Here is a 23923-nt window from a genome sequence, read left to right on the forward strand (position 1 = left end):
TGGGAGTCTTTACGCAAATAAACCTAATAGCAGCCACCGTAATAACTGCATTTCCAGGAAGAAGAGTTTTCAGAGTAAGAACACAAAGCTTAGGCTAGAATCTTAAGGAATATCAATTGTGGGGTGCAAAGAAGAAGAGATGCTGACAAATGAACCAAGCACGTGGGGAAAAAAAAAAATCAAAACAGCTAAGGGAAGAAAGCGTTTTAAAAAGAATCTTAGGTTGCTGAGAGTTCAAGTCAGATGAAAACTGGAAAGTATATCTGATTTTGACAAAATTAATGATGACAGCCACAGAAAGTAGGCTTAGATCTAGTGAAAAACTCTTTCATGTTTCCAGTGAGGGTAAAATCTTTACATGGGATTTTCCCCAGATGCCCTTGTAGACCCAGGGCCTGGCAATATGTGCTGATTCTTTCCCCAACATACTACCTTATTAAAGAGTAAAAAAAAAAAAAAAAAAGAAACAAAAACCTGTTTTATAAAGTTTCCTTATGAACACAAAAGAATCAAACACAAACAAAAGGACCAGCCTTCCACAGAAAGGCATCTCCTCCACCATCAACTAGAGAGCAGGCTGAGAGCATGAGCAGAATACCAGTTAGTAGATTTCTTAGATGGAAATTGAGGGGTTTCCCACTTGAAGTCTTCTGATTTTTCTGTTAATCAAGAAAGGTAATCTGTTGAGAATGAAGTGGAAAGTGGGGACAGGAGCCAAAATTACGAGGAGTGAAGATAGGTTTTGCCCTAGTCATTGAGGAAACGGGGGATGGGAAGACAAAGGAAACAGTTAAGCTATGGGGAAATACTGAGAAACCAGAAGTTTCGCAATCATGAATTAAATATTACCAATGTGGTTGTATGACTTCCCCCAAAACAACAGGTGCAAAACATACCAAAACTTGGATTCATCCAGGGTTTTGGCCGGTGGGTACACCGAAAAATACAGGGCATGGACAAGAGTAACTGAATTGCAAGACCACAGCATCTTAAGTTGGATTTTTGTACAAGAAATAGTTGTTCCTTCCTCTGAACATCTATTTTGTATTGCTTTAATTTTATAGACGCTGTGGATTCTATTTAGGTGGCTATAAAGCTCAGAGGCAGACGAGTGACTTATTTCTAGCAAATATGAGAAACCTCACGAATACACTTACTCTACTAACTTTAACCTAAGCTTCATCCTTTGTTCCCATGTTAGTTTCCCTCTTCACGCGGACTTCTTTTCCCTCTTGTTTTATTCTGTGTTCTTTTGTCAGCTGAATGAAATCCTCGTTGTTTTTATAAACGTCTGGGCTAAAAAATATTTGCCTTTCCCCCCTGTCTTGTAGCCTAAGCTGAAATTTGTCAACTCAAAGGGGTAAGAAGTTGTTGGAAAAAAACAAGACCCTATATTTTTAGAAGCACTACTGACAAATGCATGAACTACTTTGTTCTATTATAACTCCACTAATTATAGTTGAGTGATTTACTAAGATACATAGAAACAAAGTATCAAATAATGAAAAACTTATGAAAACTACTGATAATGACCAATTCTAATTACTCAAACATAATGTAATGGGAAAAAAGGTATTTCGAATGGGTTACTCATTTTCAGAACACTAAAAAAAATATAAAATGTGCTTAAATATATGCTAAAAAAAATCTATCATTCAGGGGCAGCTGGGTTGCCCACTTGGTTAGGCTCTGACTCTTAATTTCAGCTCAAGTCATGATCTCACGGTTTGTGAGTTTGAGCCCCACATTGGGCTCTGTGCTGACAGCGTGGAGCCTGCTTGAGATTCTCTCTCTCTCTCTCTCTCTCTCTCTCTCTCTCTCTCTCTCTCTGCCTTTCCCTTGTTTGCAGCCACTCTCTCTCTTTTTCTCAAAATAAATAATAAACTTAAAAAAAATCTATCATTCATGGGGTGCCTGGGTGGCTCAGTTGGTTAAGTGTCCAACTTCAACTCAGATTATGATCTCACGGCTCATTAGTTTGAGCCCCATGTTAGGCTCTGTGCTGAGAGCTGAGAGCCTGGATGGAGCCTGCTTCAGATTCTGTGTCTCCCTCTCTCTCTGCCCCTCTCTGACTCACACTCTGTGTGTCTCTCTCTCTCAAAGTGAAATAAACATTTAAAAAAATTTTTTAAAAATCTATCATTCAGGTTCTTTAAAATACACACACACACACACACACACGCATGATATATATATATCATGCGTGTGTGTGTGTGTGTGTGTGTGTATGTACATATGTATCACTTTGTACAAACAAGTAAAAACAAAATGGATTCCCGAATAGGAAAAATGTTATAAATTTTTTCTTAAAGTAAGCCATTCAATTGATAAGCTTTATTTATAGCTCAATGTAAATATTTCTGGACTTACTAAACTTCTACTACATAAGCACAAAGAAAATCAACTCTGGCTTTATTTATCATAGTATTTTTACTATAGTAACTTAAAAATTAAGAATAATGCTAAAAGCAAATTTGTAATATGATTAGCATATATTTAATAACTATAAATTAAACCTAGCAAGTGAAGAGACCAGGAAGATAAGCTGGCTATCTTAGTGTTACCTGCTCTGTAACCTATCGTCCTGGCTATGAGCATGGTTCCCACGGCCAACTACCTTGGTTCATGTCCTGGTCCAACCCCTTGCAGCTGAGACTTTAGACAAATCACTATCTACTGGTGTGCTGATAAACTAGCTCTTGGAGATCAGAGGTAGGAGTCTTGATTTGGAGCACCTGCCATTTTCCATAGTATAAATATTCCTGCCACTGCTGATGTCGCGAAGAGTTGGGGAGAGATGTACGCAATTAGTTGGACATAAGAAAAGGACATACCTTCTAGTGTTTTGGTAGGGATTAAATGAGCTTAAATATATGGCATATAAAGCTCTCAAAAGTTATTATCATCGTCTTACTAAACCATCAAAACTTTTGGTGATTGTATATTTTCATAAATCTCAGGAAGCAAATATAGCACAACTAACGAAATGAATTTTGAACTCTTCCCGTTGCAACTTAAAGGCACTGAATAAATGTGCCTACATAACAGGATTTTTTTCTTTTATCAACCTTTTATATGGAATTGTATCACCCTAAACTATATTACAATTTGCATGGTAATAATAATCCATTATGCAAATCTTACTTGAATTTTTAATGGAATACTTCAGACACTTTTATAAAGCAATCCTTTCTAAAAAAAAAACCATTTTTTTTCTACATCAAATTGTACTAGAAAAAAAATTACATTGCCAGTATATTTTTTAAAAATACCAATTAGAGAGTTCAATAATTTGAAGATAAAGTCAGATAAAAACCCAACCCTACCAAATCCCACTAAAATTATCTTCAGAAACATAGTATTAACAACACTTCACAAAAACTCGAAATAGAGTGATGGCTGAAAATCACTACAAAAAGAACCCTATTTTTGTCATTCCCTTTGTTTTAAGAGAATTTTTAAGAAGCATCAGTTCAGTTCTATACACTTCCATATATCCACAGTTAAAATGTAAATGTTGTAAAAATATGAAGTATGATTGAAAGAACAAGAAAAGAAATAAAAAGGAAAAATTCTCTTAAATCATTCTCAATGAAATCTGTTAGGTTTAAAATAAACAATGCCATACAAAAAGAAAAAAAAAAAGAGAGAGAGAGAGAGAGAGAGAGAGAACCCTTAGCCTTAAACTCACCTGTAAACAAAACACAAAATATCCACTAACACTCTGTTCTGCAATGACATCTTCCATTGTCCGCAGGGTGGTACCCAAGTAAGAATTCAGAAGCTGGGTAGGAAGCAGTCCAACCGAAGATGCCATCAGATAGTTGGGTAAGGAGAGATCAGTAATCTAGAAGAGCAGATTAAAGGGAATGATTCGTTATCAAGTAAAATTTCAATTTTACATAAAACTGTGTGTACAAGTCTTGCTAATGGTTTTTCCTTGGGAGTAGAAGGAGCTGAAATATTTTACAAAGCATTCTCATTTTTTAAAATGATTATAAAGGGTATACGTGTAGAATGTAGATTGAGAATGAAATAAGAGTTTAAAGAAAAATTTTAATATTCCATGATTCTACCACTAAAAGATAACATTTGCGACAATCTTTTTCTTTGATGTAAATAAAATATGCACACACGCGGATCACTCTGTAAAAACAGATTTGTAAGTTTTCCTCATGTCATTAGAAATCTGCATAAGCGTGTTTCAACGGCAGTGTGGTTACTGGGCTCTGAAGCCAGATAACCCTATGATGGCATGCCGGTGCTGAGAATTCAATGAACTCTTTTGTCTCTGAGAATCAGCATTTTCAGCTGTGACCTGAAGGTAATAACATGGTTGTTGTCAGGATCAGAAATATTAGTACAGTCAGGAGCAAATGCCTAGCACGGGACTGACTCTCAAAAAGGTAGACATGATGATTACTACGCAATTATACTACCACTGTGTGGATATGGTACAATTTAAGCATTCTTCTGCTATGGAATATTTCAATTGCTTCCTTATTTGTTTCTTTGTGTATATGTGATTATGTATTTATATTTTTGCTATTATAAGTTAAAAAAAAAAAAACTCCGATGCAAACCTTTGTATGTTAACCTGTGTGGGAGTGTCTAAAATATTCCAACAAAACTCGTCCTCTGGTATTCATGCCCTTATGTGGTATTTTTCCCCTAGAATGTGAGTTGGACCTAGTACTTACTCCTGGCAAACAGACTATGGCAGAAGTGAGGAGATGTTTCTCTCAAGATTAGGTTACAAAAAGAATGGACCTTCAGCTGTCCCTCTAGCAGGTAAGTAGCTCCATGGAGAGCGCCATGTGCAAGGAACTAGGGTCCTCAAGCCCACAGCTAGCAAAGACCTGAGGCCAGCCAACAGCCACATGAGTGAGCCTGGAAGCAGATTCTCCCCCAGCCAAGCCTTATGATAACTAGAGTCCTGGCCAACGCCTTGATTGCAAGGTTGTGAAAGAAACCTGAGTCAGAGGCACCCAGCTATGCTGCACAGGAATTCCCAAGCTACAGAAACTCTGAGATAATAGATGCTTATTTTTAAGTCACCCCCTTTTTGGAGTGTTATACAGGAAGAAATGACTAATACAATATGTATCTCCACTACTTAGGATGCATCACTAGGAGTAGAATTACTGGATCTAACAATAAAACCTGTTTTCCAAGAAAGTTCACACTGATTTACATATCAATAAATAATGCATAAGTATGTCTATTTCATCATACTCTTACCAACTTTAAGTATTAAACTTCAATCTTTCCTAGTTGATGGGGTAAAAATGATATTTTATGATTGTTTAATCTATACATTTTAATATATATTAATATTAGTTTTAAATATACATTTTTCTGTTTGCATTTTTTATGGCTTTCCTTGTTCATATTTGCCCAATTTTACTGGAATGTTAATTTTTTTCTTATTTATTCATAAGAGCTCTTCATATATATGGGCAACCTTTGTCCATTATATTTGGCGAACATTTTCCTCTAAAGTATTCCTTATCTTTTAATTTTATGTTTTGACATACAAATGTTTCATAATTTTTGTATAATCAAATATTACCTATCTTTTCCTCTGACTTTTCCTTTTTTTTTTTAGCTCTAAAAGGTCTTTTTAGATTTATTTTTTTTTTACCTGCATTTCTCTTCTGATTCTATTTTCCTTTTTAACATTTACCACTTATTCCTTCTGGAATTTAATTAAAGGTGAAGATACAGCCTTATTCCTCCCCTTCTCCAGTAGCCAGTTTTCCTAGCATTACTTATTGAATAATTAATAACTTCTCCTATGATTTGTGATGTTTACTCTTTATAACAAATAAAGTAATTATATGTAAAAGGGTCTACTGGGAGCTCTAACACTATCCACTGACATCTTAAATCTTATATTGAAACCAGATTGTTGTAAAGACTATCAGTTAATATCTGGATACAGAATTCCCTATCCTGCAAACCCCTTTATTAGTCTTCTTTTTAAAAATGCCATAACTATTCATACCTATTCATTTTTACAGATACATTTTAGGACCATTCTATCATTCAAAAAGAAAAAAATCAGCAAATTTTCTACTGGGATTAAGGTAAATTTCTAAATTAATCTGAATAGAACTGAAATCCCCAGAATATTCAATATTCTTATCCAGAAATGTGTCTATAATTATTCAAAACCTTTCACATCTCTTACTAAAGTTTGATGGTTTTATTCACATATTATACATTTCTTATTCATTTATCTCTAAGCATTTGTGTTGTGGTTGCTCCTGCTTTTAATTTTGAGAGTAACTTTTCTATAGCCCCATCTCGGTTTACTTGTATGTAAGAAAGTTTTTGGCCACTTTACTAAACTTCTATTTGCTAATGTGAAGATCTGATATGTTAAAAGAGTAACCTACAGCTAGTCTAACTACAATCTAATCTAATAATCCTGTAAGTCCTATTTTCAGTAAAGCTACATTCATCTCTATGCACAGATCATTAACCGGAGACGTGCCACTGCTGGTCTGGAAAGAATACTATAGTGACTGGTTAACAATTCAACTAAACAATCACTGACTCCATGTTGCCCAGGCCAAGATGTTCCGGTAGGTGCCTGCAAGGGACAGAAAGGAGGGTACAACTTCTACCTCAAAGGATTTACAAACTGAGAAGGACACATCAACTATCCCAGGAAGGGGGGTTTGAGAAGGACTGTGTGGAGCCTTAAAGAGTAAACAGGGATTAGTATGAGCTGCAGGAATAGGGGCCAAAGGGCAACCATGTAAAAAAAAAAGCAGCATTCAAAATGGACTCTGAAACCTAAATATGCGTTTGGCAAGCAGAGATAGGTGGGATGAGGAAGCTAAGGCGTTCTAAGAAGAGAACGAACACGGAAATGTGATACAGAAAGTACAGGATGTATCAGTGAAGTTGGCAGTGAGGTTTGGATTGTGTACAGAGCACACGCAAGGGAAGCCTGTACAGGACAAATACTTGGGTGATACTTGTTAGGGGCCCGGAGGGAAAAGAGAAATAAGTCTGTACCCAGTAGAAAAGTACTGGGGAATGTATAGTCAAGGAATGATGTGAATGGGGTGAAGAAAGGTTCCTCTGTCAGTTTGGAGTACTTATAGGAACAGAGACCCTTCTTATAATAAACATGTCAAATATATAAAATGAGTAAATATGACAAAAAAATGAATCAAAAAACTATCATACTGCAGTTAATAAGATGACATTGCATGTTTTGGAAGCTATCTTACTTTTTTAAAGTTTATTTATTTATTTTGAGAGAGAGAGAGAAAGGCAGAGAGAGAATCCCAAGCAGGCTCTGCACTGTCAGCGCAGTCTGATGTGGGTCTTGAACTCACAGAACCATGAGATCATGACCTGAGCTGAAACTAAGAGTCAGATGCTTACCCAACTGAGCCACCCAGGTGCCCCGAAATTTGTCTTTAAAGTAAATATTTCAATTCCCAAAATGTCAGAATGCAAAGCTTTAGTCCATAGTCTTTAAATGAAGACTTAATGAAGTAATGAAGTTTCTCTAAAATGCAAAACTGACATTCAGATAGGACATCAGTAATATCCAAATGGTGATATTAAGAACAGATCTCATAAATGTGAAACAACTCTGCAACTCAACTCTTTACTCCTTTGTCCAAAGCAGAAATCAAAGTTCATCAAACCCTTTTTTGACAAAACCTCATCCTAGGGAAAAAGCAAGTGTTATTGTTCAAATACATGCCCTTTCTGAAAAGATGTATATCCAAAGAAAGCAAAAAATTTCAGCTAATCATTGTAAACAATGTTGCTGGAGTGTCAAATAATTTAACCAGAACAGCAACACAATCACATACACACGCACAGTTTTTTTAACTATTACTAACTCATTAAGTTAAACAGGTTCCAGATTATTGTACTACAGCATTTCCTACATGCTAAGATGTTACTCAGAATCTGCATCTAGCTCCATTCTTTGAAAATCATAATAAAGTGAGAATACTTGTTCCCAAAGAGACCTATCCAAACTTCTCTCAATAACTTCTTATCCACCAACTTCTTAAAAATCTGTCTGCTTGTCCTACTTGCCAGAAAGACATTAAATGTGAGCCCAGAATATTTCCATTGGAATTCCTATCTATAATATCCTGGGATCTTGGCTCAAGATTGTTTTCCTACTCCAAAGAACTCCTAGAAATCTCAACCTAGAATGCCATTGTTGTCCTATTAGTCGGTTTCTATGATCATAAATACTCCAGTAAGAGTTTTAGGGATGGTGAATGTTACTTGACTGCCATCCTCCCATGCTTTTAATACTCTAGAAGCACCATAAAACTATATGCATTCCTGCGGGGCTTGAACTCAGGAACCCCAAGCTCATGACCTGAGCCGAGGTCAAGGTCAGACACTTAACCAACTGAACCACCCAGGTGATCCTATGCATTCTTATTCCCAAAGGTACTGGGCTTTTTGGGGCACCCGGGTGGCTCAGTCGATTAAGCATCCAACTTCGGCTCACAACATGATCTCACAGTCTTGAGTTCAAGCCCCACGTCGGGCTCTGTGCTGACAGCTCAGAGGCTGGAGCCTGCTTCGGATTCTGTGTCTCCCTCTCTCTGACCCTCCCCCGTTCATGCTCTGTCTCTCTCTGTCTCAAAAATAAATAAACATTAAAAAAAAATTTTTTTTAAGGTACTGGGCTTTTACTTGGGGATGTAATTCACTTCTCTGGGCCAGTGGGGGTTAATGTAGAACATTCCCTTGTACCAAATAGATCCTGAAAACAAACAGCCCACCTGAGAAGGAAAAAACAAAACAACAACAACCAAAAAAAAACAGAAAAAGAAAAAAAATGCTTAACTCTGAAGAGCAAGAGCCGACTTACGTTTGGGGCTGACAGTAAGAGAACCTCTATTTTCAGATGCATCACTCGACTGCTTGTGGAACCCTGGGACTGCTGTCCTCTTAGGCACCATACTAAGTACCCTCGCCAGGCAGCCCTGCCTCAAGCCCCTCCACTTTTTCAGTTTATAGCTATTTATACAACGGTTTTACCGGCTTTAATTTAATCCACTAAGAAACTTTATCTAATTTTTACCTAGAATATCTTGACATAGATCTAATTAAGAATATAAACGTGATCTACTGTATTCAGAGGAACTCAAATTTTATCCACAGTTCTATGAATCTAATATTAGTTTTAGTGAATTATGCTTTCCTGAATTTTCTTGGTTTATACAACATGGATGCTGTTTTATTGACAAGGTTGCATTAAGGTAAATTATAATTAAACACATATTTAATAATATTATACAGAAAAAAATCATGAATCCCCAAAATATTTATTTTTATTTATTTTTTTATATAACTTATTGTCAAATTGGTTTCCATACAACACCCAGTGCTCATCCCAACAGGTGCCCTCCTCAATGCCCATCACCCACTTTCCCCTCTCCCCACCCCCATCTACCCTTAGTTTGTTCTCAGTATTTAAGAGTCTCTTATGGTTTGCCTCCTTCCCTCTCTGTAACTTTTTTTTTCCCCCTTCCACTCCCCCATGGTCTTCTGTTAAAGTTTATCAAGATCCATATATGAGTGAAAACATATGGTATCTGTCTTTCTCTGCCTGACTTACTCCACTTAGCATAATACTCTCCAGTTTCATCCACGTTGCTACAAATGGCCATATTTCATTCTTTCTCATTGCCAAGTAGTATTCCATTGTGTTTATAAACTATAATTTCTTTATCCATTCATCATTTGATGGACATTTAGGCTCTTTCCATAATTTGGCTATTGTTGAGTGCTGCTATAAACATTGGGGTACAAGTGCCCCTATGCATCAGCACTCCTGTATCCCTTGGGTAAATTCCTAGCAGTGCTATTGCTGGGTCATAGGGTAGATCTATTTTTAATTTTTTGAGGACCCTCCACACTGTTTTCCAGAGCAGCTGCACTAGTTTGCATTCCCATCAAGAGTGTAAGAGGGTTCCCGTTTCTCCACATCCTCGCCAGCATCTATAGTCCCCTGATTTGTTCATTTTAGCCACTCTGACCAGCGTGAGGTGGTATCTCCGTGTGGTTTTGATTTGTATTTCCCTGATGAAGAGTGACATTGAGCATCTTTTCATATGCCTGTTGGCCATCTGGCCCAAAATAATTTTTAAGAAAGGAATGATCAAAGGAAACGAAAGTGAGTACAGTTTAATCTTTTCATCTAATTACTATTTATTGATAAACTGTGTGTTTTATCATATATATATCCTCAAAATACTTTATCAGTATTTCAGAAATAGTTTGAAATGGCAACTATTTGACCCTTGACCCTTGAACAAGGGTGTGAACTGTGCAGGGTATACCTGTACATGGACTTTTTCCAGTAAATACAATACAATGCTGTAAATGCATTTCTCTTTCTTATGATTTTCTTAATAATATTTTCTTTTCTCTACCTTACTTTATTGTAAGAACATAGTAGATAAAACATTATTTGTATATAATAACATACAAAATATTTGTGAATTGGCTCCTTATGCTTCTGGTCAACAGTAGGCTATTAATAGTTATGTTTTCTGGGGAGTCAAAAGTTATTTATAGATTTTTGAGCGGAGGGCGGGGTTCAGTGCATTGTTTGAGAGTCAACTGTAGTATTCACTTCCAGAAATATAAAAACTTCAAAACCAGTTTAAGAAAAAATATTAACTGCCCCTTCTCCCTTCCTTTTCCCTCCCTCCCAAAATACCTCTCCCTGTGTCCCCTAGCTAGACACATCACAAGTCAGTCACACAGTTCATTCCTCCCTCATTCCCAAATCCATTCATTTGCCCTGTCTTGTCAATTCCACTTTCTAAATACCTACGAAATCTACCTACTGTCTGTTCTCTTCCTATTCAATCTCTCCTCCCTAGTCTCCATACCCAGACTTAACCTGCACTCACCACCTATGCTAATTCCTGCTGAAATCTTTTAAAAATGCAAATGCAGGGGTGCCTGGGTGGCTCAGTCTGTTGAGTACCCAACTCTCAATTTTGGCTCAGGTCATAATCCCAGGGTCATGGGAGCAAGCCTTGCATCAGACTCTGCGTTGAGGTGAAGCCTGCCTGAGTTTCTCTCTCTCTCCCTCTACCCCTCTCTCCAGCTGCTCTTTCTCTAAAATAAAAAAATAATTTTTTTAAAAACTTTAAAAATGCAAATCTAATCCTGCTTTAACTCTGACTGCCATCAGAATAAGGTTCACATTTTTTAACAGGCAAAGTGCTTCACGCCCTAGCCTCTGATTATCTCATGCTTCAAATCACATTATGTTCCAGGCACATCAAAATTCTCTTGTTCTTAGAACACTTCTTGCTCTTTTTTCCTTTTGGGCCATTGTACGTTGTTCCTTCTGGAGAGGAAATTCACACCTCCTCCCACTCCTCTACTTGGGCAAAAGTCCTACACTGTCTTTCACTACTCAGTCATCAGTGTCTTTAGCAAACCTTCCCTAAGCTTCCAGGTCTGCATTAGGAACAGCATTCAAATTCTCTGACAGGACACTAGGCACTGTCACTCCCCAGTCCCCTCACACTAGTGAGTAACCGAAGACTTCACCATCTGTTTGCCCTTCACCCCTTCCCCAGACTATAAATTTTGTAAAGAAAGGGACCTATCTGTTTTATTCTTCACTGTGTCTCTAGTCTTTAGCAAGATGCCCATTATATATTATTAGGTGCTAAATATATGTTCATTGGATGCTGACTATATCAACATCAGAACTGTTTTATAAATGTGGAGACTTACAATAATTGTCAGTTTTTAAACAGGTTAGGATGCAAGTCTACTTGTAATCATCTGTTCTGAAATTGAGAATACCTTCCTCTGTCCCCCAAAAGGAAATCATGTTATAAATGGAAATTATCAGCAAAATGTATGCCATAGTATACCCAGAATGTGATTTCTCCATTAGACTGTAAGCACCTTAAGGGATTTGGGATGAACTTTACGTTATGTACTGCGATAACTCTAGCATCTAGAACAGCCGTGGGCACAGATTAGACACTTACTAGTTACTTATTAAGTGAACACTGAATAAATACTAAAAGCATTTCCAGTAATCTCTGAGGTCAAACTAATGTCAAGGCTGAGACCTTCTGGTTAAGTGGCAACTGTGAAAGTACTGAGAAAGTCTTGCTACCAGAAAGAAAAAAACAAGGCAGGGGCTCGGAGAGACCCTACTCTTAACAGCTGAAGAGGCTTTCAATGTACAGGCTTCTACTGACAAAAATGGTTAGGTCAGTAGGTCTATTTACAATGCAGAGGCCATCTTCACATACACAGATTTTTTCATTAGTTTGATGTCCCTAAATGAGGAATTGTTTTTAATGGTTCCTAAATATTTTAAGAGTCACGGATCCATTTGAGAATCTGATTAATACATACACACACACACACACACACACACACTAAACCCTTTCCCCAGAAAAGAAATACACTCATACATTACTGCATATAATTTCTGCAACATAGTCAAAAAGATCTTATTATAGAGTTGAAAAACTATATAGGCTAATTATTTTTACTCACCCAACAAAAATTTATCAAATGCCTTCTATACATAAGACCCAGCTCTCAGCAGGGATACAAATACAAAGATAGAAAACCATAGTTGACTGTGTGGTCACTGTCTGTCATTCTGTGCCAAATTTAATAACCACAATGCTCATTACATCCAGTAAGAGGCCACAAAAATCATTTACAACATTTACTCACAATGTTATATAAGGAAAGCACATGCAGCCATCAAGGCAAAGACTAGAAAAATAAACACTAAAATGTTAATGACTGTTTTCTTCTTTGTACTTACTATACTTTGCAAATTTTACAACGAACACTGCTAAAGAAATATTGTTGAAGTAAGTTTTAATAAGACTTGTCTGCTTTTAAAGAATTTTTTTTTTTTTTTTTTTACCTAGGAAGGGGTAATAAGACATTCAGTATGTGTTAAAAGATGCAGTAGGCTAGAGATACTGATTTGTGAATTGTAAGCCCAAAGATGAAGCATAAAAACCACAGAAACTGATGAGATAACTGAAGAAAAGCACAAAGAGGGGCAAACAGTTTCAAGGAAGTAATGGCCAGTTGTACTCCATGTACTGTGGGGCCTAAGGGTGTGAGTTGAGGTGGCATCACATTTGTCAACTTGGCCATATGTGACCCTTCAGAGACAGACCCCAAGCTCCTTCAAAATACAGCCTGATCTCCATCTTTCTATTCCCTCCAAACTATACCACTGACAGTGAATCAGTGTATTTTAACAGGGAGAAGAAAGGATCATTAGATACACTGGTACAGTGACAAGTATCATAACCCATCAACTATACTTGAATCTGTGGTTATATCCATGATACAGACAAAGAATTTAAGACGAGAAAACATTTTTTTTAACATTTATTCATTTTTGAGAGTGAGAGAGACAGAGCACGAGCGGGGGAGGGGCAGAGAGAGAGAGACACAGAATCTGAAGCAGGCTGCAGGCTCTGAGCTGCCAGCACAGGGCCCGACGCGGGGCTCGAACTCACGAACTGTGAGATCATGACCTGAGCTGGAGTCAGACGCTTAACCGACTGAGCCACCCAGGCACCCCAGCTAACGCATACTTCTTTAAAATGGTTCCAATGAGAAGTGAGCCAGGGTGAGGGGTCAGGCCGTGCACTTTTAAATTTACTAAGTTATTCATTTCTATTTTGTTTGCATTTTACTCACAGTGCACATATATTTATTGCTTTTGTTTTCAAAAACATAATTTGTCAGGGGCACCTGGCGGCTCAGTCCGGTAAGCAGCCAACTTTGGCTCAGATTGTGATCTCACGGTTCATGAGTCTGAGCCCCAGATCTGACTCTGAGCTGGCAGTGAAGCCGGCTTGGGATTCTCCCTCCCTCTCTCTCTCTCTCAAAATAAATAAACCAAAAAAACCCCCAAAAAACAAAAAAAAAACCCACACTATTAAAAAATACATTTAATTTTGTTAAATACAAAGGTAAATAAGACACATAGCAGAGCATAAGGGCCTCTTCCTACAGTTGCAGGGCTCAGCTTAATGGTTGCTTTATTACAGTGACTGATGAAGCTCTAATACAAACTTTTTCTATAAAATGCCAGGCAAGAAATATTTTAGGCTTTGTAGGCCATAGGGTCTCTACTGCAACTGGGCCATTTTAGCTTAAAAGTGAGCCACAACTAATATAAGTATGAATGACCATGGCTGTAGTCCAATAACACTATTTAGACACTGAAATTTGAACTTCACGTAACTCTGACATGCACAAAATAGTCTTTTGACATTTCTTCCGATCATTTAAAAATGAAAAAACCTGGGGTGCCTGGGTGGTTTAGTTAGTTAAGCGTCTATTTTCAGTTTAGGTCATGATCTCATGGTTCCTGAGTTCAAGCCCTGTGTCAGGCTCCACACTAACAGGGCAGAGCCTGCTTGGGATTCATTCTCTCCCTCAATCTCTCTGCCCCTCCTGACCCCACCCCAACCCCCCTCCCCTGCGTGCAAGTTCTCTCTGTCTCTCTCTCTCTCCAAATAAATAAACTTTAAGAAGATGAAAAAAACATTTTTGGTTTGTATACCATATAATATCAGACAGTGGACCTAGTCAGGGACCAGTTTGCTGACCCCTGTTGTAGAGTCCTGGGATGATGTCTAATTCAACTATGTAGGACTGTGCCCAGAGCCTGACACGTGGGAAGTCCTCCGTAATATTTATGTGATGCGCTATAGGGCAAGTGCTCTGAAACTAGAACCAAGAAATCTCTGAGAAATTCAGCTCTTCTTGGAACAACAATGGAATACTGGGTAAGTTCATGACTACCGTTTACGAACTGTATGCTCTTGGGTTACTTTGCCACTTTGTCTCAGTTGCCTTAGTGGTAAGATGAGGTTTAGGGTTGATATGAGCATCAAACAAGTCACTATGTGCCTGTGAGAACAGTGCCTGGCAGTTAGTAAGTGCAATACAAATATTTCTGTTAAATTACAAAAGAAAAAAAACTCTGAGTTTCAATGCCCTCCTTTTGGAATGCAGAGGATAGCGAGAAGGAAATGGTAAATAATGAGCAAAGTATATATTTAGTCACATCACGTAACAAGTATTATTAAACACACTTTACAACAGAAAGTATGGCTCAAAAGAGTAACTATAAGTATCTCAAGACGTCACACTGAATGTCAGGACCAAGTCTGATTTCAAGGGTGTGATATCTGTCCTCTATATCACTCCACCTTTTAGGCAAGGATAGCCCCTCAAAGGACTGCTGTAATGATTAAGGAGGATCATGTATGTTAATTTGTTCTGCAAACTGCAAAGTGGTATATAACATATGAATAAGAGAATCTTTCACGCTTTGCTTCATGTTTTTATTTTAGGTTTCAAAAATTAAATGATGATGGAAACAAAATTTCCCATGGGGAACTATGTAAGAAAAGGAACCTACCACACCTTTGACTTTTTAAGTTTTTCTATGACCAAAGTAAAAAAAGAGAATGACTTTTAGGATCTCCCTTCTGGCAGCTGCAAGTATCATTATGAATTCTGTTACTCACAACAACCAATTATCACATAATATTTTGGGGATTAAAATTGACATTTCACAGAAGGTAACTGCAAACTGTAGAAAAGTCCAGATGTCTCCAAGGGGGCATCTTAGAACAGAACTTACAAGACCATTCTAATGCTCATTAAATATAGGATGGGATGTTCTTCTTGTGAATGTTTTCAGTTTTCAACTTTACAGACAAGTTTCTCCTAGACGGCTTTACTCTTTTAGGATTCCAGCTCCTTCTACATCTCCACCAACCGTCCTTCTCTATTAAGAACTAGTGTGTTTTCCAGCAACTGATAAAAAGGAAAACTTGGAAGTTGCAAAGCTACAGGCAAGACTTGCTGTTTGAATCTGAAATATCACGTGTACCTCTTAGAATGCTTGGGATTCAAGAAGTTAACACATCAAAAGGCACTTAGTAACCAAGGAATGGCAGGAGACAGGCTGCAGAGGTATGTATGCTGTGAGGGTTTGGAATTTATCCTGAGGGGAAAAGAAAACCCACTTGAGAGTTTCCTGCAGGGAAGTAACAAAATCAGATTTTTCTGGAGAGAGAAGAAACTGGAAATCCTTAGCCCAAAGGCAAGGGAACCAGGTAGGAGGCTTAGACGCCTGAACCAGACTGATGGCAGTGGGCCAAACCGAAGTGTTCAGGAGGCAGAATCCACAGGGTTTAGCCAAGATTAGTTGTGGGGGAGAGAGGAGGTAATCAAGTGACAGAGTCATGAAGACTGCTACCCAAACACCCCAGTTTTATCTCCTTCCTGGCACACGCATCGCTCTTTTGAAATCAGCGCTGGCCACGTAACTTGTTCAGGCAGTGAAAAGTGGGATTATATCCAGATGAAAGCTTTAAAACCCAGTAGGCAATCCACTGTGTCCCAGTAACCAAGTGAAAGAGGGTGGCTCTGTCAGCCTGGATCCCAGGGTAAAAGTGACATAAAGCAAAGATTCCCTGCCCCTTCCCCAAACCGAGCTGAATCTGGATCTGTCAACAGGTAAGCAAACCTTTAATTCTGAACCTACTGAGATGGAGGGGTTTTCACTACCGCACAATGTAGCCTGACAGAAGCTGTAAGAAATGCTCATCCTAGGGGTGCCTGAGTGGCTCAGTCAGTTAAGCGGCTATTTCTTGATTTTGGCTCAGGTCAAGATCTCATGGTTCGGCTCCAGAGTTCAAGTCTTGCATGGGGCTCTGCACAGACAGCATGGAGCTTGCTTGGGATTCTCTATTACTCCCCCAGGCTTGTGCTCTCTCCCTCTCTCTCTCTCTCTAAATAAACAAAGAAAGAAAGAAAGAAAGAAAGAAAGAAAGAAAGAAAGAAAGAAAGAAAGAAAGAAAGAAAGAAATGCTCACCCTAGAGGTGTGTCCATAAAGAACAGTAGTTAGAAGCACACATAAACTATAAGTCTATATAGCTCTCTTAATAGGCAGTAATAACTACAGATACAACATTAAAAATGGGGAGGGAGGACCTTTAACTATTTCCCAGCAAAAACAATAGCTACATTTTTTAAAAAGGAAAAAATTTAAATATGTACTTGGGAAATTATATTTCTTATGATCTAAGAATTGATACTGTAGGTGTTATGTACTTTTTTCCTATTTCAACAGTTTCAAAAGTGGGGGGTCAGCTTGCATATCCCTTTTTAGCACAGACGGGAAGAGCAAAGAAATATGGTTAATAACAGACACAAAGCAAGGGAAAACCCCTTTTGTTCTATATGTTAACCATTACAATCAAATTCTGCCTCTAAAATGTAAATACCACTTACCTCCACCACTAATAATAATAATTGCTAACAAAGACTGAGAATTGACTATGTGTCAGGCAAAGACCACCTTCACTGCACTAGCTTATTTAACCTTCAGAACTCATCATGGGCTAATCAAGGACTATTTCCAAAGCCTATGCCTCTCATGATCACTATATCTCACTTAAAGTAAGCTCAGATAAATTTCTTTAATCATGGACATTAAGAAAATGAGTTTTAAGTGGAATAGAGGAGAAAGAGGGGGGAGGAAGATCTTTAAAAAGACAGGAAGGGAAAAAGAAAAGAGAAATATGCCTGGGAAGCAGGCAGCTGTGGGCAGTCAGAGGTTTATGGGGATACAGAGGGTGGAAGTAGAATGATGTTATACAAAGCAGAAGAGAAAGTCAAACTATAGCAAAAATCAGTCTAACCTAAGCTTTCTTTTCATCCACATACCCTGGGTGAATTCAGTAAGCTTTTTGGTTGAAAGAACTACTAAAGCAGATAGTTAAGAATAACAGAAATGACCAAAGAGAAAGTAACAGGCTATATCCACTGGCTCTACAACCCACCCTGCTTAGGGCTAGAAGTAAGAATTTTACAGTATAACGCACCTTATCAGCCCATCTTGGTTCCCAACCTCAGCTCCCCACCTGGTAGGTGAGTGACCCTGAACAAGTCACTGGAGGGCTGAGCCTCTGTCTCTTCCCCAGTAAAACTGTGCCAATAATATCTATTTCAAGAGAACATTTTTCTTTTTTTCCTTCTTTTCTCTTGAACCCACAGCACCAACTTGAGACTTGCCCCTTGTAAAGTGTGGTTTCAACTACATAATTACGTTCAATTATTTCCAAGCACAAACTATAACTTTTTATTCACAGATTTAAAAAGACATTATAAAAAAAAAAACTGTCCTACCTTTAATTAAGAAATATATAATGAATCCTCATTATATAACCAGGACTACACTACGTACTAAATATGCGATGCAGAAATAGAGCCATGGGTTGAGACCCTATCATCAAACCATAGTGCAGAGTTTTACTTTACCATTTATTTAGTACTTAGGTGCCCTCGGGTAATCAAATAGTAATGGTGACAAAAACCAACATGTGTTTGTTAAGCCAGGCTCTACTGCATGTATTTACCTTATGTAACGGTCTCAATAATCCTATGAAGTAGGTACCACTACTTCCCCCATTTTTCAAATAAGGAACTGACCACAGAGTGGATAAGCAACTTGACCAAGGTCACCAGACTGTATGCAGACGACAGGCCTCTAGAGCACCAGTCCTGTGCTCCAAACTATTAAACAAGAGTCTACACTATACGCATAAGCACATTCTCCAGGGCTGTTTTAAAGATTACAAATAATATTTGTGAAGAGCTTAGGATAGTAAGCACATAGTAGGTGAACAAGAAAACACACAAGGATGCAAGCCATACTGGAGAACAAAGCAAACGTTAGAAGGAAATTATTCGGGTTCCTTAGTCCCAACCCTCTTCCAAAGTCTTAGGACACTTGATCTATTATTATCCAACATAAGGTCAAAGTTCCATGTTTATACTTCATACTACAGATTGTTGTAAAAGGGAAAAATTTAAGTCAAAAAACATATCAAACCACCATAAACGCCAAACTTTCTCTTCACAGAAAACCCCTTAGCTATCTCCATGCCTCCATGAGCTTCATTCTACAACCATTGCTGATGTTGGTCAGAATGAACATGAGATTTGCAAAAGACGTTTAAAAAAAGAAAAGAAAAAAAAATTCTTAATTTCATCACAAAAATGGGGTAGGTTGGTTAGAATTATTCTTTTTTTTTTTCTTTAGATAAACTGCGAGTTTATTCATGTTGCTTAACCTGATGGTTACAGCTTGTTAAAGTTATATATTGCTTTAAGAGCGATTGGTGGTGATAAAAAATTATTCACAAAAATGAATCAGAAGTCATTTGGGCTTTAAAAGGATACCACACTCCTAAAAATACCAATTTTTATCTTTTAGGAATGGGTGGTTGGAATTATTCTTAATACAAAGCAAAATGAGAAAGTTTCGAGAGAATTTGTTTTTGAAGCAATACAATGTATCAGAATCACTAACAAAATATAAAATACATCTATCCCTATGGTTTTGAATGCTGTATCTCTTAACTTCCATACAGTTTTATTTAAGTCAAGCTGAAGGGCTGAGTTCCTAGAAATCTCTGTATGAACTCTTTGTAGTTTTGAATCATTGAATTTGGGGAACTCAGTAATCTAGTTCAACCCCTTCACTTTAGAAAAGAGGAAAGCAAGGGAAGAGAGAGTTAATCATTCGTTCCAAAGTCATGGAGTTTGTAAAGACTGGCTTCCTTTCTTCCAGTCGGATGATCTCCTCCCTAGGAGTATTCCTATTCCTCAGTTGCACTGAGCTAGAGAAAGCTAAATCGGATAAGCAGAACATACGAGTATCGGGCAAAAAAACAAAACAAAACAAAAAGGTAGGTGTGTATAAAGAAAAATATATGCTCACTAGGTAAAAGGTCATACGTCCTATTTTGTTTTATCCTCTACCTAGTGATTTCAAAATGAAGTTCCTCCAAAGAAAAATGAACTGGAGGATTTCTCCCTTTGCATTGTACCAAAGCAAACTATACTTTATGGAGAAAAGGCCTACTACAAATTTTAGGAAACTCTGTAATATGGAGTCTGAAGCTACGCCCTCCACTGTTTACCCAAACACTTCCTTTAGCGCCCGTGTCCTTAAAAACTTGAGTCAAAACCCGGGATGCATTTATGCAGGCAAGAGGGAAAGCTAGGAATGTGAAGCCGTCACTCCCTGACTGTTGCCAAAGCTGCTACAGAAATACGATGGCAAATGTATAACATGGACATTTTCATTCATTTCTCCTTAAAGTTAAAAGGACTCTTCGTTTTTAATCAAACTTATACGCCAAAAAGGAGTAGTTCTTTCTCTACCAGATGTCCCTTTGAGGCCCCGACTTAAAATCGGTTTTATTTGCGTAAGATTCCTCAGCGTGCGACGCAAAGTGATCGAACTCCTGTTTGTCAATGTCACTTCTCTGTTGGCATTTGTCTGATGGAGCGCCCTCCCAGGGCCGTCACAAGACCGCTGGAAAACAGCCCTGGAAAGGGATGGGGGCAGCGGGATACCACTTACCGAGAACACTGCATTCTGAAGCCCAAAAGGTATGGGGGTCAGTCTGGCCAGCGCCACTACTTTCAGGCCGCTTCCTCCCTCCACCACGCGAATAACGGCGCTCAGCTTCTCGCTGCTCTGGATCCTGGCGGCCACCCAGGAGGTGAGGAGCCGCTTGCAGACCACATGGGCGATGAAGGTGCCGATGAGGACGCCCACCACCATAAGTCCCATGCCCAGCACGAAGCCGTACAGGTAGCCCGCGGCCACGTTGAGCACGATGTAGCCCCAGCCGCAGGGGAACGACACCACGATGAAGCCCACGACGAAGAGCAAGACCCCCAGCAGCGAGTCGAGGCTTTCCACCCAGAGCAGGAGGTGCTGCAGGTAGCGGCGGACCAGGGCCAGGGAAGCGAAGCACAGCGCGGCCAGCACGCACACCAGCACGAGGCTCCGGCACCAACAGGTGCTGCCGAGGCAGCAGCAGCGCCAGTTTCTCACCTCCGCCACGCCGACCACCACGCCGCCGCCGCTGCCGCTCCCGGGGCCGCCCGCCAAGGCCCCGCCCGGCGCCGGCAGCTCCGAGGCCGCAGGCGGACCGTGGCGCTCCAGATAGGCGCCGAGCAGGGCGCCGGAGGCAGCCGCCGCCGCCGCTGCCGCGCTCGCCCCGCCCCCGCGAGGGAGGCGATCCGCCGCGTCGTCCCCGCCCGCCGCCCGCGGCGTGGCCCAGCGGGCTGGCAGCTCGGCGCGGCCCAGGAGGGCGGCGTGCTGCAGGAGCCGGGGGAGTGCCTGGAGCAGGCTCCCGCCGGGGCTCCACATGCCTCGGCCGGCGCGGGCCCTCAGCCGGCCAGCCCCCCCGCCGCGGCGCCTGTCAGGCGGCGGCCCTTCATGGCGCCCCTCACGCCCTGCCTCGACTCCCTGCGTCCGCTCAGGGGGCAGGAGACGGCCCGGGGTGAGGGTAAGGACTCAGCGGCGGAGGGACGGGTCCGGCGGAGAGTGTGAAAACTCTGGACCCAGCACCGGCCGGGCCCGCCCCTTTTCGGCCAGAGGAGGCGGGGCCTCGGCGCGGGGGCGGGGCCTAGCGCGAGCGGCGTTCTGGCACCGCCCCCCGTGACGCACAGTCCAGCCCACTACAAGGACCGGTTGGAGGGGGTCTGCGGCCGGGTGGTCCGGCCGGGCCTGGGGCTGCTGGGGGAGCCGTTTGGAGGAGAGAAGGATCCGAGGGGACGCGGGCACCGGAGAGGGGAGGAGGGGGCCGTCAAGTGGAGGGTGCGGTGACGGGCTGGGGGCCCAGCGCGCTCCCGGCCTCCGCTGGCGGGCGCGCGCGTGCCTCGTATCCGGGCGCGCGCTCTTTGCCCCCGGACCCAGTCCCAGTCCGCAAGCTGCTTGGATCCTTGCCCATTGCTTATTGGGCGTTTCTGCAGTAACCTCTGATCCGACGGAGCGACTCTTGGGACGCTCACATCCACAGCTCCTTTGGCGACACTGGAGGGAGAAGAGTTCTTGATGTGCTCTGAGGAGAATTTGCTAATTGTTTACCTCCCCAGGTAGTGAAGTCCCCGTGCGAGTTTCATGTCATCGCTTGGTCCTTCAGGGGATGAAGAAATTAGGTAGAGAGGCCCACCCTTGACGGAATGCCCCTTCTGACCCCAAACGTCCATTACGGAATGCCAGGCACTTGGACTAGCGACTTCTCAAAAAGGTTCACAGAAAGACATTTGTTAAGGATTCGCACTATCCAATGGCTCCTCAAACTTTTTTTTTGCTGGTTTCCGCCCTTTAACTTTAATGATCCCCAGGTCCTCTTTCCTTCGTTCCTTCTCCCTTTTTAGAGTTGGTTGAGCCCTCTCATTCACGCCCATAACTTTGACCCCACCGTGTTTGCCATGTGTTGATGACCACCAAGCCCGTCCTTCCCTTGTGCCCCAGTCTGTGGACACATTCAGGCGGAGTTCATCATGGCTTCGCAGACAGACAGCAACTTGGGCTCCGATGCAAAACAGATAGATTTACTAAGTGTGTGTGTAGTCAAGTCATTAACCTCTGAATCCCAGTGTTTGCTTTTAAATTGTAAAATGAAGATCATAGTACAACTTTACTATGTAAGATTGTTGTGAGGATTAAATAAAATACAGCTGACCCTTGAACAACACGGGTCTGAACTGCATGGGTCCACTTATACTCAGATTTTTTTCAATAAACACAGTAGAGTACTGTAAATGTATTTTCCTTATGATTTTCATAATAACATCTTTTTTCTAGCTTTATTATAAAAATATATATATATGTACACATATATATTACATATACAAAATGTGTGTTAACCAACTAATTATTGCTAAGGTTGCAGTCAACAGTAGGCTATTAGGAGTTAATTTGGGGGGAGGAGTCAGAATTTACACAGGGATTTTTGACTGTGTAGGGGTCAGATCCCCACATTTTTCCAGGGTCAGCTGTAATAAAGTAAGATGCTTGGCACTATGCCTGGAATCAGTGTTCAACTATGTGAAGTATCCATAATTAAAAGACCCACAGACCTGCTCTTCCTTTAGAGTTTCTTATCTCGATGAATGACTTTCCACCACTTGCCTGCTGCATAACTGACCAGGACGCTTTGGGCCCTTATTGATCAGGTTCCTGGCTGCTCCTTCATGGCGTTCTCCATCCACGTTGATTTTGCGGAATCAGGAAACGTACCTCAGTGATATCAGACACATGCTACTTCCTTCACTGCTTCCTTCACCTTTTCCAACTGCTGTGGTTCACATGGTAGAGCAGTTAGCTGAAGTTTTTCTTCTGCTCTAAAAGCTTCCAAAACTACCTTCCCATCACCACCGCACTCAACTTGATGTTTCCTTTCCATTTCTACACTATTTGCTACATAATTATCATCACATTTGTCCACTGTGTTGAAACTTTTGTTTGCATCACTGTCTTTGTCTTTAGACTGAATTTCAAGGTGGACCCATTACTTACCTGAGCACTAAAAATCAGTAAGCACTCTATAAATACTTGTTGAATGAATAAATGATCACAGTTTATAGGAAAACCTATTAAGGCAGGAAAAACCAGTCAGGAGGCTAACAGAATTTTCTGGACAAGAACCCATGGAGGGCTGAACTAATGGTCATGGAGTTAGTAGGATGAGAATAAATTAGAGGAAAACATCTTGGATGTTGGAAGAGAGGGAGGAGTCAAAGATAACACCAGGGTTTCTTATTTGATATAGTGGCTTGATAATGGGACCACTAACCAAGAGAAAGAACACAGAAAGTTTCTGGGAAAGATAAAGGGTACAGTCCTGGTACTTGATATTTGAAATGTCTATGATATAATCCAATTGTGGCATTCCAGTAGGTAGTTGAAAATATGGATAAGGAGTGAAAATGGGGCACCTCCTAGAAATGTTAACATTGGTATATAGGCAGCAATTAAAGCCGTGGTTATAGACGAGT

The 23923-nt window shown here is 40.3% G+C and overlaps 1 protein-coding gene and 1 long non-coding RNA gene across 6 annotated transcripts in view; one reads left to right on the top strand and one right to left on the bottom strand.

The window, feature by feature from the left end:
- Positions 1 to 21470, bottom strand: part of TMEM64 (transmembrane protein 64) — a 32224-nt gene extending 10754 nt beyond the window's left edge. Inside the window, exons 1-2 of one of the 4 annotated variants that reach the window (XM_042973081.1) lie at positions 20490 to 21463; positions 3692 to 3847 (exon numbers count right to left, since the gene is read on the bottom strand). In XM_042973081.1, the coding sequence (XP_042829015.1) occupies positions 3692 to 3847; positions 20490 to 21287 (954 nt within the window). In that variant the 5' untranslated portion in view covers positions 21288 to 21463. Of the gene's footprint in view, positions 1 to 3691; positions 3848 to 20489 lie in introns of all 4 variants that reach the window. The other 3 variants (XM_007084344.2, XM_042973082.1, XM_042973083.1) reach the window with 3 other exon arrangements.
- A 247-nt stretch (positions 21471 to 21717) lies between these two features.
- The window catches only part of LOC102951388, a 34125-nt gene continuing 31919 nt past the window's right edge, over positions 21718 to 23923 (top strand). Inside the window, exon 1 of one of the 2 annotated variants that reach the window (XR_006212920.1) lies at positions 21718 to 22170. This is a non-coding gene — a long non-coding RNA (uncharacterized LOC102951388). The remainder of the gene's footprint in view (positions 22171 to 23923) is intronic. The other variant, XR_006212919.1, reaches the window with a different exon arrangement.

This window comes from Panthera tigris, chromosome F2, assembly GCF_018350195.1.
Source record: "Panthera tigris isolate Pti1 chromosome F2, P.tigris_Pti1_mat1.1, whole genome shotgun sequence".
Taxonomy (NCBI): Eukaryota; Metazoa; Chordata; class Mammalia; order Carnivora; family Felidae; genus Panthera; species Panthera tigris.